This window comes from Pezoporus flaviventris, unplaced genomic scaffold (assembly GCF_033815535.1).
Source record: "Pezoporus flaviventris isolate CSIRO_AGI_PZ_B2104156 unplaced genomic scaffold, CSIRO_AGI_Pfla_v1 ptg000047l, whole genome shotgun sequence".
Lineage (NCBI taxonomy): Eukaryota > Metazoa > Chordata > Aves > Psittaciformes > Psittacidae > Pezoporus > Pezoporus flaviventris.
The window spans coordinates 5,954,698-5,967,565 of NW_026892595.1; the positions used below are offsets into that span (position 1 = coordinate 5,954,698).

At 36.7% G+C, this 12,868-nt stretch overlaps 1 protein-coding gene across 14 annotated transcripts in view; it reads left to right on the forward strand.

The window, feature by feature from the left end:
- PARD3 (par-3 family cell polarity regulator) overlaps positions 1-12,868 on the forward strand; it is a 451,464-nt gene that overhangs the window by 236,843 nt on the left and 201,753 nt on the right. For all 14 annotated transcript variants that reach the window (XM_061468050.1, XM_061468055.1, XM_061468051.1 and 11 more), the window contains 2 exons: positions 2,711-2,836; positions 4,194-4,576. In XM_061468050.1, coding sequence (XP_061324034.1) covers positions 2,711-2,836; positions 4,194-4,576 — 509 coding nt within the window. The remainder of the gene's footprint in view (positions 1-2,710; positions 2,837-4,193; positions 4,577-12,868) is intronic.

A 12,868-nucleotide genomic window follows, 5' to 3' on the forward strand; every position in this document is an offset into this window, starting at 1 on the left:
TATTTAACCATATAAACAAAATACTGGGTATTCTCTCATGCAAGCATTGCGTACACATCCAAATTCTCAATTGTCTGTGGTCACTAAAGAGGAGCACACCTGCATCCAAGAGCTTTTGGGCATGAAGTGAAAGAAGAGTAGACACAATTCCTTCTCCCCCTCAAATATTGTGGTTGTCTTCTTTCAAATGTAGCATTCCCAAGTTCATATTTTCTTGCTTATTTATCCTTTCCCCATTTGAGATAATCCTCTTCAGGAACTTCACTTTGGGGCTCAAAGACATTGTCTCCTCAGAGAAATTCAATAACTCACAAGTGAAAACCTCATAAACTTGTTTTCTAACCATCAGTTTTATATGTATGACAACTATAATTCTGATAAAAATATGTTGTGAAGCCATAGAAGTATTTTTTCCTTTTTATCGTTAACATTCATAACTTATTTTAGTGCTTTCTGCAACTAGTAATCTGTAAAGTTTTATTTTTTATAATTATCAGTTTTAAAAATCAGAGATTGTTATTTTAGTGAACAGAGGGAAAAAGAGATTGAATCAATATTTTTTAAAAATTGTTTCCTTTTGTTTCCTGTGACAACATACTTTCATAATTATCAGCAAATCTTAGTACGAGAAATGGAGCACAGCATGGTCAATTAGGTTAGTGTGTGACTGTTGGGGACATTTAGAATTTTTGTCATGCAAATGATTAGATGATTGTGGGAAATGCAAGCAGAAAACCACCTAAAATATCTACTACTTTGGTGATCAGAAAAATCGAAAACAAAACCAAACAACAACAACAACAGCAACAAAACAAACATGGAAGAACTGGTTTTGTTTTGGGAAATTTTGGGAAATTAGTTTTGCTTATATTATTTTCCTTTTCAGTGGGAAATGTTGGTTTGTTGGAAGGAATCTACAAAAGGTTGAGCTTTCCAAACCAAAAGCAAATCAGCTTGGAATGGGGAGAGATAGGACTGGATACACACTGGTATTTTCTGAAATGCGTGTAATCTAGAGAAGTGATACATTAGATTTATAAAATTTTTCTGGTCCTTGTGCTCACCAGTGTTACTGCAAAGAGACATATTGCTTATTGCAGCAGCTGAGTTAAAGTCAAGCGCAGGCACAGTTAACAACAGTGACTGCAACCAAGCGGTCCATTGGGAACCAAATGAAGGTGGAAAATGTTTGCCTTCGATGGGACCCCTGGTGAGGTCAAAGGTGCAGTATGTTAAGTGTTTGCAAAATACTCCATATCAGTTAGAAACAGAATAGTATCACTTAAATGTTAATATGTTAATCAAGCTTCATTTGATGATTTGTCAAAATGCTTTATGTTGTTTTTCTCCTCACGGTCTGTTTACATGTATGTAAACATCATATCTTAATGTCTCTAGGTGTGGACATACTACTAGGATTGTTTCTCTTACTCCTTTATCTGCCTTGTAGGAGAAAGCATATGACTGTTCTGTAAAATAAATGTCTTATTTGCATATGTTGATGATATATTGGTAAATGAAGAATTTAAAGTGGAAGAAATAAGTTAGTTTTGTTTTTCTGACTCTGTTGATGAAGTGCTGAAGTGCATAGATAACTTTTAAGCATATGAAGAGTCCTTTCAAGCATCATTGACCACTCATTTACTTTGAGGTATGTGTGAACCTGAAGTGCTATAATCATTGACAGTTTTGTGCTAAAAGACATGCGTGGTCTTGCATATCCTGCCATACAACCAAGTATTTTTCATGCTGTGCCTTAAAATGACACCTGTAAAAGTAATGCTGTTGACTTGGATGATGTGAACCTGACCCACTGATACATCCTGTGGGTTTTCAATGTAAAGCTGATCTTCTTGAAAAAAAAATAAAGCTCAGTGTAGATGCAAGAATAATTCAGAAGACTGAGTCCTTCTTCAAACCTAGAATTCAGGTATAGAAACATTCTATCCTACCAGTACCTCAGAAATCCACTCTTCAGGATCCATCTGATAAACTCAGGTTGAATATACGTTTACCTTTTCTCTCAACAAAGTCCTTAAGATGGTGACCAACTCATTGCACAGAAGCTATCAAATGGTACTTGTCTTCAGTTATTACTGAAACAATTTAAGATAATATGCTGAATTAAAAATGGTATTTACATTTTTATTTCCTCTTTGTTCTTTAGTTAAAAAAAAAAAAACAAAAACAGGTTTAAAACTAAAAGCATTTGGTTTGCATGAAGTTCCTGAATCATTTCTCCATCCCTTCCTTATAGGCTGCTTATTATGTGAGATGACCTCACCTTCTATTTGCACAGAAGCAGTAGCTAGCTGTGGTATTTTCTGCTAATTTGGAAACCCAAACTTTAAGTAAAACCTGTTCAACTTCAGTTAACTAGCAGAAAATATGCTGGCTTTTAGGTGTGTGCAACTTCTTGGAGCTTTTACTGCTCAGAAATCTAGGCCTTTGGCAAGAACGGATATGTGATCGTCATACTGTCTGTTCATTCTTTCTTTTAAATTACGTGCTTGATTCACCTAGGCCTTTTGTTTCATTTAGAAAGGATAATAATTCAGGTAATGCTTAAATTATTTGAAATGATGGTATCCTACTTCAAAGTAAAGATGGTTTCAAATTTAGATGTTACTGTGATAAAATATTATTTCAGTAGGATTTTCTCTGCTGCAAATTTTTCAAACAGTAATAATTCATAATCTTAATGTTCCAGAACCCTGGGGCTGCTTGTGAAGCGATTGGAGAAGGGTGGAAAAGCTGAGCAAGAAAACCTTTTTCGTGAGAATGATTGTATTGTCAGGATTAACGATGGAGACCTTCGGAATAGGAGATTTGAACAGTAAGTCTACCTGCCACACATTACATTGCATTATTTAATCTTTTAACACTGCACCTTGCAGTAATTTGAGGAAAGTAAGAGAATATTGACTAAGCTTGCCTTTTGATAAAGAAGAGTTATGCTAAAGGACATTAGGGGCTTTTAATTAGCCAACTATGAAGAAACCAGGATAATTATTGTCATTAGAGTATAAGCACTTTTTATTTGATTTTTTTTGCACATTACCAATTTTTTTTCTTCTTGTATTGGTAAACTGTTTATCCTGAAATTCCCAGATGACTTTTGCTCTTATGCTTGCACTGCATCATATTCAACATAACTGGACACCATGGAAATTTTATTTTTAACATTTTAAAAACACCTGTGGTATTGTGTGCCTGAGAATGAAAGTTATTGTTAGCAGAAACTTCCTAGAAAAGTTTTGAGAGATCATAAATATTTGCTCAGTGGATGCCTGAACTTGGTATAATCTCACAGTGGTGAATCAGAGAGATTTTTAAAAGTGAAATCAGGTTGTAGTTCACACACAGATAATTGAAAGAGGAAGTAGAAAAGAGGTATGCAGAAAATTAGGGTTTTCAAAGATTAAAATATTGTTCAGAAAACCCTAACGTGTTAAGGGCCAGAGGAATATAATGTATTCTGATTGTCTTTTACTCAACACGTGTTTGAGGTGTGCGTATTATTTCTTTGACAGTAACCTGATTGGAACATGACCCTGTACCCTAGGCTTGAAAGTTGTTTGTCTCTGCTTGTTCTATGGTTCTGTATCACAGTTTGTAAAGTTCATGAAGAGAATTGTTAACTTCTTGTACTTTGGATCGTGACCTAGAGCCCAATGTCTGTGCAGGATTAAGCTTTTTTCTTATTCCTTTATATTTTATTCTGAAAAACTACTAAAAGTGTAAACGAGACTTCTTGCAAGACTGCATATATGCTCAGAAAATGATGGAAATATATAGTCTTTGTATAAAGGGTAATTTTCATTTTAATAATTCTGTTGTCACTGTGACTACTGTTATTACAGTTACCACAATTGCCAAGTTTCAAACCAAAAGGACACTGCAGTCCTGCCATAGAACTGTCTGCATTTGAAGACTGTGGTTAAAATTTTTGCTTTTCCAAATCCAGTATTTGGTGTGTTAGTTGTTAAGCATATTTAACTATTATGTTGCCCTATGGCAATAAAACTTAGCCAAAAGCATACCAAGTAAACTAGGGAACAGATTAATGCTTTATGCTTGAGTGCAATGTATCTGTCAGCTCATGTTGCTTAATTAACATTAGTAATTATGCTTATAATGTCTTGTAGTCTGCAGTCCTAATTTGCCAATTTTCTGTTCATTTTGAAACCTAGAGCACAGCATATGTTTCGCCAAGCCATGCGTACGCCATTCATTTGGTTCCATGTGGTCCCTGCGGCAAATAAAGAGCAGTATGAACAGTTGTCCCAAAGCGAGAAGAACACATATTACTCTAGCCGGTTCAGCCCTGATGCCCAGTATGCTGACAGCAAAAGTATTAACAATTCTGGACTTCACACATTACAAAGAATGTCTCGAGCGGGCAACCAGTCCGATCAGACAGACTCCTACTCGCAGCTACCTCATAGTGTGAATTCATCAGGGAAACCACCCTCTGGCCTGGTACCATCACCTCAGAAAGTTCTCACCTCCACTGCAAACAGTGGGTATAACACCAAAAAGATAGGGAAGAGGCTCAGTATACAGCTGAGAAAAGGTAAGGCACTGGTGTGCTCCTCATAGAGCATGAGGTATGTGTGCGTAGTTTATGTTCACGTGTCCAGTGCTATTGTATTGGGCAGGACAGCTTGCAGTAGCATGGGGAATATGATGAGTTGATTTTGTAGCCACGGGTTGAGTTGTCCCTGATAGCATGTCCAGGAGTCTAGCAGTGCATTCGGTGTGTGTGGTGTGTTCGCAAAAGGCTGTTTTGAAAAGTGCCTTAAGATTGTTTCTCAAGTATCAGAGGAGTGCTGTAAGTGCTGCAAATTCTGTTGGCCAAGACCCAGGGAGTGGTGAACTACTTAATATAAATAAATAAGCTAAAATGGCCCATATTCTGTACTTTACAATTATCATGACTTTTCAAATTGAGTAACTGTGGTTTTGCCATTAGATTTAAAGAGTGTGTTGGATCCACTTGATAAATTGGACTTTATAATTTCCAGCTAAAGCTTTTCTTTATTCCACAGGGATGTGAAAGTCTTTGTTTAAATGGTTGAGATGTAATGTGATATTTCCTATTTTGGCCTTTATGCTAGTGTAATTTGTATGGGGGTGAGAGACTATTTAAGGACAGAGGAGGAAGTAGTGAGTGCCTATATCAATATCTGTGTTATATGTGCATATGTAGATGCATTGGTACAGCTGTGGAATTTTTATGATGTGTTAAATGTCCTAAGCGAGAAATTTGGGTTTTTTTTGTAGTTATGATGTAGATGCTTTTAAGATAATTTGAAGTATAACAAAAAGCCTTTAAGATGTAAGTATTTCTTAGCTCTTGAGAAATGATTTTCTAAAAGGATTACACATGCTGTAAGCTTTCTGGTATTAAAATGAACACGTTTAATGTTAGATATAATTTGACCTCTGGCAGCAAGATTAGGTTTTACATTACACAGCAAAAAGTTTACCCATTTGACAGTATTATTTATGAACTCAGATACATTCCCCTTACAATATCGTATGTCCTTAGTGTTAATAATTGTTACTAATTAATCTTTTTATCAAAAGGTATTGAAGATAGTGCATTGAATGGTAGAGATTTCACAGTTTCAGAGGTACAAGGCTACTTGTCACATTATCATTATGTGTTCCTTTCCATGAACTTCACGTGAGCCACCAGATTGCTTCTTTCTGGTTGCTGAATTTTGAGCTCTACAAACTTGGATGACATAAGGTTGAGTTGACAGTTTGCTTCTGTTGTTGATGCTCCTTCAAGAAATTCTTTAGGCCATCAGCTCAGATCAGCCTGCTTGGAAAAAGTTACTGGCTGAGTAAGGAATCACTGTGCTTACAAATACGCTCTCAGTCACTACAGTGATTTTTACCTAATTTTTGTGTCTGCAGAAGCCTGTAGAAATACCACTCGGGCATTACATAAAAGGATTCTTAACCAGGAATGGAAATATGCATTTTATATATTTTAAAAGCACCAAGAAATAAATACAGAATATCAGAACAAAGTATTTTTGCGCTAAACAAATGTGGCGTTGTAACTGCTCACAAGATGCGAGAATGCAATTTCATGTGTTATGGATGCTTTGACTGTGATATGAGGTTATGTTTTGGACATCTTGCACTGAATGGTGTTTCATAAATACTCTCCCCATTTCTGTAATGTAATTTAGCCTTGTTGGTAGCAATATATTAGATAGTTATGGAATGAAGGAGATGATTGCTAGCTGTTGATGGAAAGTGATCTATATGATACTTTAACATCTAGTTCACACCAGAGGAGCTTGATGGCTGTTGCGCTAGTAAAAGCTTTGAAATACATATCTAGAATATATTTCAAAAGTTTAGAGGGAATGTTTGTGCCTAACAATTTTCTTACATGAAGATACTACTTATAAAGAAAAGGCATCTAGCACAGCTTATAGACAGACAGAAACTCTTTAGTGTACTGTATTTTGTGCATGGTAATTTTTAGTTTTTTTTTTAAATTGTACATAAGAAATAATACCTTTTTATCATTGATGTCTTTCATTTGTTAATATCCATAGTAGAATGAGACATGTCCTCCCAGTCTGGCTGTCATTTGACAACTCTGAAACATACATGTGGAGAAACAAACGAAGTGAAACACTTAAGGATACCCCCAAGTAGTTGTTATAAATATGAGTGCAAAAGGGATGTTGATTGTCTTTGATTATTTCTAATGAAGGATGTTGTAATAAGACAGGCTTTATAGATATTTAACAAACGTGCTTGCTTTGTAGCTAACAGACAGCAGTTATTTCAGCATTTACCATCATTAGATTAAAAACCCCTTGTAGGGTGCATTAAGGCATACCAGCACGTAAAGCTTCATCTTGAAATTCACTTTGGATTTAACCTGTGCATTCCGGTTACTGATGTACTATATAAGAATTGACTTTTTATCAATACAGACAGACCTTCTCTATTACAGCCATGTTTCTGTATATTGCATGAGCTTTATTATGCAAAATGACATGGTAAGATAACCCTACAGAATGTGCTTCTGTAATTATGATTTCTTAATTTTTATTGCTGTTTTGGCATTTTAAAATAACCTGATCTTTCGTAGGATTTAGCTGTTTAATAAAGTCAGACGAGAAGGTCAGTCATATGTTTCAGTCAATGCAGAATGTTTGTTGGCTTTTCTAAATGAAAATGGATATCTGTTTATCTTTCCTTAAAGGTTAGGGCCTGAACTTTTAGCATATAGATGTAGGGGTTATTGCTGATATTCTAATGCCATTAAGGCTGTATAACAGTCTGGCTTAATAGCTCACACAAATTAAGATAGTGCAAGACATGACAGTGAGACTGTGTTTGCATGTGTTTTGGTGTAAGCTGATACACAGTAAGTATAAATAAATAAAAATAGTTCTTTACAGCTAATATATAGAGAAAATAAGACCACTGATATAACACACAGAGTGTTAGAACAAATTTTGACCTCATATACACCAGGACAATTCCAGAGTGTTCTTTTAATTTGACTGCAAGAGTTCGAGCCAATGCAATAGAGAGAAATTTAATCTAGCACTTATTAAATAATAAATAACCAATTATACAACAAATGATTTTAAAGCTTAGTCTTTGAGCACTGAGTAACTCACAGTGTTTAGCCTGATACTTGCTAAAGCATTGAAAAGACTTTTTAATTGCACACTGTATTACTCAGGTTTCATATATACTGTTTATAACAGTATATATGAAACTAAGTATATATGTATATAATAAGTTGCTGTACTAAGACCAGCCTGAACTACTCAGTCTTAAAACTAGCTTCGTTTTATTTGTTAGCCCTTAAGTATAATGTTTGTTGCATCGGATCTTTTCTATCGATAACTACATATTTATTTGGCTAAATTAAATATGTAATTCTTGAGGCAAAAGGTCAAAACCGAGCTCTTGTTTTTTAAGTTGGTCCTAGTTCCACAAAATATAATGCTGTTTTTTGTCTGAATTATTCAGTGTGTGAGGACTTCAGTCCACATCTCCCTGCTTTCAGAGAGCAGCTTAACTACCAGCCATGGGAGTTGCGGTCATCTCCTCCTTTATGGCCCAAAGAGTTTTGTCTTCTGCAAAATAGCATAGCTTAAAGAGAAAGAAATGAGTGACACAGCTGCAGGATACTGTACATCATGAAAGCTGTAGGAATCAGCAAGTGCATCACAGAAATGAAATAGGACCTGTGTTCTAGGAGATGGTGAGTCCTGAGAGGAGGGAGACACCCTTGTGCAATGCAGCAGAGAAAAATAGTTAAATTGTAGATGTGAGGAGGATTATGAGACTTGTTGCTCTTCAGAATTTCTTGTTGGATTCCCATTTGGCTTGATGGTTTAATAATGCTCCATCTTATATACAGAGCTAAGCTTAAATGCTGCAAGTCCCACCACGTGATTGGGCATTCAGGGTTACGGCACAGCGATAGTTAGCCCTGTGGTATCTAAGTTCCTTCCTGCAAGAAGTCATTAGAAACACAAATAATGTGCAGTGGAAAGTCTGAAAGTACACTAATTTAAAATTGCATAATATTTGCTATGGAGTAAAGCACATCTGTGGATGATTACTTGTTTTACTTGTGTTTATGTAGCCGAGTGTACAAGGTAGGACCCTGAACTTGTCTGTATCATGTATCTAAAGTGTACAGATTTACATGCATTTTTCATCGTATTTGCTTGTTTTCCCATGCAATTTCTTGAGCCAGACTTCAAATTGACATTTTGAATTTTATTTAAAATTTGTTTTGAAGTGATGTGTTCTCTTCTCTTAGACTGATTTTAGAATTCCTGTTCAGATGCAGTAGGGCTTTTTTGTCACTTTTGAAATGAAGCATTCCTAAATTATTGAAGTGACCTTGAGAAATGAGATTCAAAAGGGGAAGCAAATAATTTTGGGTATTATTAGCCTCTGAAGAAAAGTAAACTGCATCAGGTTTCATCTTCCCATTTTTTAGAAACACTTCTGATCACTTTATTAGTAGGCTGTAGCAAAAAGGGAATAATGTTTCTATTGGGTTGATCAAAAATCTTTCTGAGAGGTCTGAGCTTTGCTTGGAGAAGAAAAAAAAAATGTTCCCAATCACTAAACTACATAAAAATGTGTCACTTAGGAAAGGCAGAGCGTGTTCTTTGTCTTTCATAAGTAATCTGCGCTTGTCCTTTATGTGCACAATCCTTTATTCCCTTGAAGGACTGTTCACCCGCATGGATTTTCCGTATTTAGATTGTTCTGAAATGTTCTCTGCTTTTCTTGCAAAAGTGCTAACAAATCTGTTGCCCAGTTGTCTGCTTATCAACATTTCCTATTGTTTTAGAAGTGAGATGATGATGGTGATGATGATGATGATGATGATGATTATTACTATTATTTAATTTAAGGAGCTCTGTACTGAAGTACCTGAGAACTCATCTGCATTTTCTTAATTTAGAGGAGAGAGAAAAGCATGACTTACTTCTAGCTCTGCTTGCAATCCTGAAAGGGAAGATAACTGTACAAGATGTATCCTAGTAAGTTGACAGTATAGGTCCTAAGAAGTTGACAGTGTAGGTCCTTCAAATATTCCTTATTGGGTCTCTGAACTGATGTCACTTTGAGAGAGACATGAAAGCACTGGAAGTAGTGCAGAGGTTATGCTTGATTTTTCTCTTGTGTTCTGACAGTGTTTCTACCCAGCAGTGCATTTTGCTGCTGAGAATTCGGACCTGTACCTGGTGCTGGATGAGGAGTACACAATTTTTTGTGCAGACAAGCCTTAGAAAGAGAGAAACTTTATGCCAGAGACACTTTTTCCACAGTCAAGATGATAATCCTAGCATTAGTGAGAAATATAATACTTCTTCACTGGGACATAGCAGAAAGTCCAGCCACCTCCAGTAAGATTTAATAAATTTTTTAACATCCTGTCAGTTTGTGATCAGTCTGATCCCAAATAGGATGATGATGTTAATTTTGAATATATGCTAAGTTACATGAAAGTATGTCTGTCATCTCCCCTGCCTTAATGCTACTAGAACATTTTTCATCTAAAACAGCAACTAAAACCTCAAATATGTCCCTCTTCTGTTTGTACAATATAGTTCTTTTACTATCATAACTGCTTTTTTAATTCACTTAAAACTACTTTGTCTTCAGCTCAGCTGAGCTCTTGAGGGTAATGTGAATTTAGAAGGCGTGTTCAGCATCACAGTCAAGAAAAAACGGGAGCTCTAACTTGTCGAGAGAGCTACTGATTTATCAAAGAAGCCTAAGAATTTGAACTACACAAATTAGTGGGTAACTTAAAAATGTTATTGTCAATCAGTGTTAGCTGATCATTGTCAGAGGTGACAGCTAAGCAGAAGGAAGATGTTTTCTACCCTCTCTCTTTTTAAAAATCTCTAAAAGAGAAGTTGAACATAGCTTAAATAATCCAGACCTTGCAAAGTAAAGCTTCTAGATTTGAGTAGAGTGACCCTTGTGTTTTCAGAAAGATGGACATTCCTTCTATTTTCTACTCATGTTCTGGTTCAGCCTGTACATATGTCCAGTTTCTCCCATATCACTAGTATAAATCAGAGGTATCAGAGGAGCCTGCAGTGTGTTTGCACAGTTCTCTCATTATTATAATGGAGTTTTACACCCTAAGAAATGAAAGCATTTTAGCAGCAGGGAGATACTAAGTTCTTATATTAATTTCTGTCAACAGGAGAACTGAAATGCATAAAGATAACTTAAATCAGTTAAGTGTATAAAAAGAAAAAAACAAAAATCAATCTAGCCACAGAAGTCGTATTTATTTTTCGCCTTGGCTGAATGTATCTATTTATTTCCCAGTATTGTGAACTTCTAATTTATATATGATAAGCACAGGAGTTTATGAAGCTGTGTTATACAGCTAAGGGCAGCTAAAGTGCATGAATAGTAAATTGAAGCAGAAAAAAGGCAAAAAGAATGTGACACCTGAAAGCTGCCTCATGCAAAGCTGTACAGAAGAGCATAGCAAAACAGAAGAGTTGAGGCCCCTGCTTTCCACAGAAACAAGTAATTAGAATTTTCTTCTGCTAATATCTGAGCTCAGTGTGGATTTGTGGCATTCTGTTGGCTTTGGTAAAGGCTTTCTGGAGATTTGACAGCAGAAAATGCCACAGCCCAAATTTATATCCTGTGTGCGTTTGTAATGTGAACATTTCAACTTCTGATTTTTTCTGTGGGGGTTTAAAGTGAAGTGTGTGAACCAGAAATCTGTAATGATGCCATAACCGGGCTATGGGGATTAAGCTTATTAATAATGAAATACTGTCCTGGGTGTGCAGTTGTGTTATGATACTGCTTTAGAAATTTTAGCAGACAAAACCTGTACCCCAAAAGCAATATTCAACACAAATTCTAAAAAGAAGAAAAAGATAAATTCCATAAAAAGCTGAGATTTGACTTAAAAAGCAACTTACATGGATTATCTTTACATTTTGCAAGGAGCTAAAAAGCTCTATGAACATTTGAAGCATCGTTAAAATTGTGAGGTCTCTAAAGTAAAATATGGATGTTATGGGATCTAATATTTTTTTTCATCTCTGTGCAATAGCACTGATAAAATTTATATCAACCTGAAAATGGATGAAGACTTTCAAATTCAAATGTGCTTTTCAGCTGTCTTGAATGCTGCAGAAGGAAGGGAGGTTGTCTCACAACAGTTAGCCTGGAGGATTTGATCCAAATTTCCTGAGCAATATGAGCTGCATGCACATGCTGTATGTATGTGAGGATTTACATATGTTTAAAATGCAGATTTTGAAAGGTTATGTCATCCCCAGCCCTGTTACCTGTATCAATTTACTTCTTAATATGATTACCATCTTGATACTAAAATATATTGTACTAAATTTTGACCAAAGGTAGTTGTGCAGATTTTGGAAATTTCTATGCAGACTACTGATGACTGTAGTGGACACCTGCTTCCTTTTCACATGCGAATTTTAATCTGCTCGGTAAAAAAGTAGACTTAGAATGAACATGGAGAACAGTAAGTCAGAAACTAATTCAGGCTTTAACCTTGTAGTGGGTTGACCCTGGCTGGACATCAGGTGCCCACCAAAGCTACTCTGTCACTCCCCTCCACAGTTAGACAGGGGAGAGAAAATATAATGAAAAGCTCATGGGTCAAAATAATGACAGGGAGGGATCACTCAGCAGTTCCTGTCATCAATAGACTCAACTTGGGAAAATCGATTTAATTTTTTACCAATCAAATCAGACTAGGGAAATGAGAATTAAAACCAAACCTTAAAACACCTTTCCCCCACCCCTCCCTTCCTGGGCTCATCTTTTCTCCCAAATTCTCTACTTCCTACTCCCCCTCCCCAGCAGCATAGGGTGATGGGGAATGGGGATTGCAGTCAGTTTATCACACGTTGTCTCTGCCACTGTTTCCTCCCCAGGGGAGGACTCCTCACACCCTTCTCCTGCTCCAGGCTGGGGTCCCTTCCATGGGTGCAGTCCTTCAGGAACAGACTGCTCCAGTTTGTGTCCCCCATAGGGTCACAGCTCCTGCCACCAAACCTGCTCCAGTGCAGGCTCCTCTCTCCATGGGGCCATAGGTCCTGCCAGAAGCCTTCTCCTGTGTGGGCTTCCCACAGGGTCACAGCCTCCTTTCAGTATCCCCCAGCTCCAGTGTGAGGTCCTCCATGAGCCACAGGTGGATATCTCTGTTCTACCATGGATCTTCATGGGCTGCAGGGGCACAGCTGCCTCACCATGAACTGCACCATGAGCTGCAGGGGAATCTCTGCTCTGGTGCCTGGAGCACATCCTTCCCCTCTTCCTTCACTGACCTTGG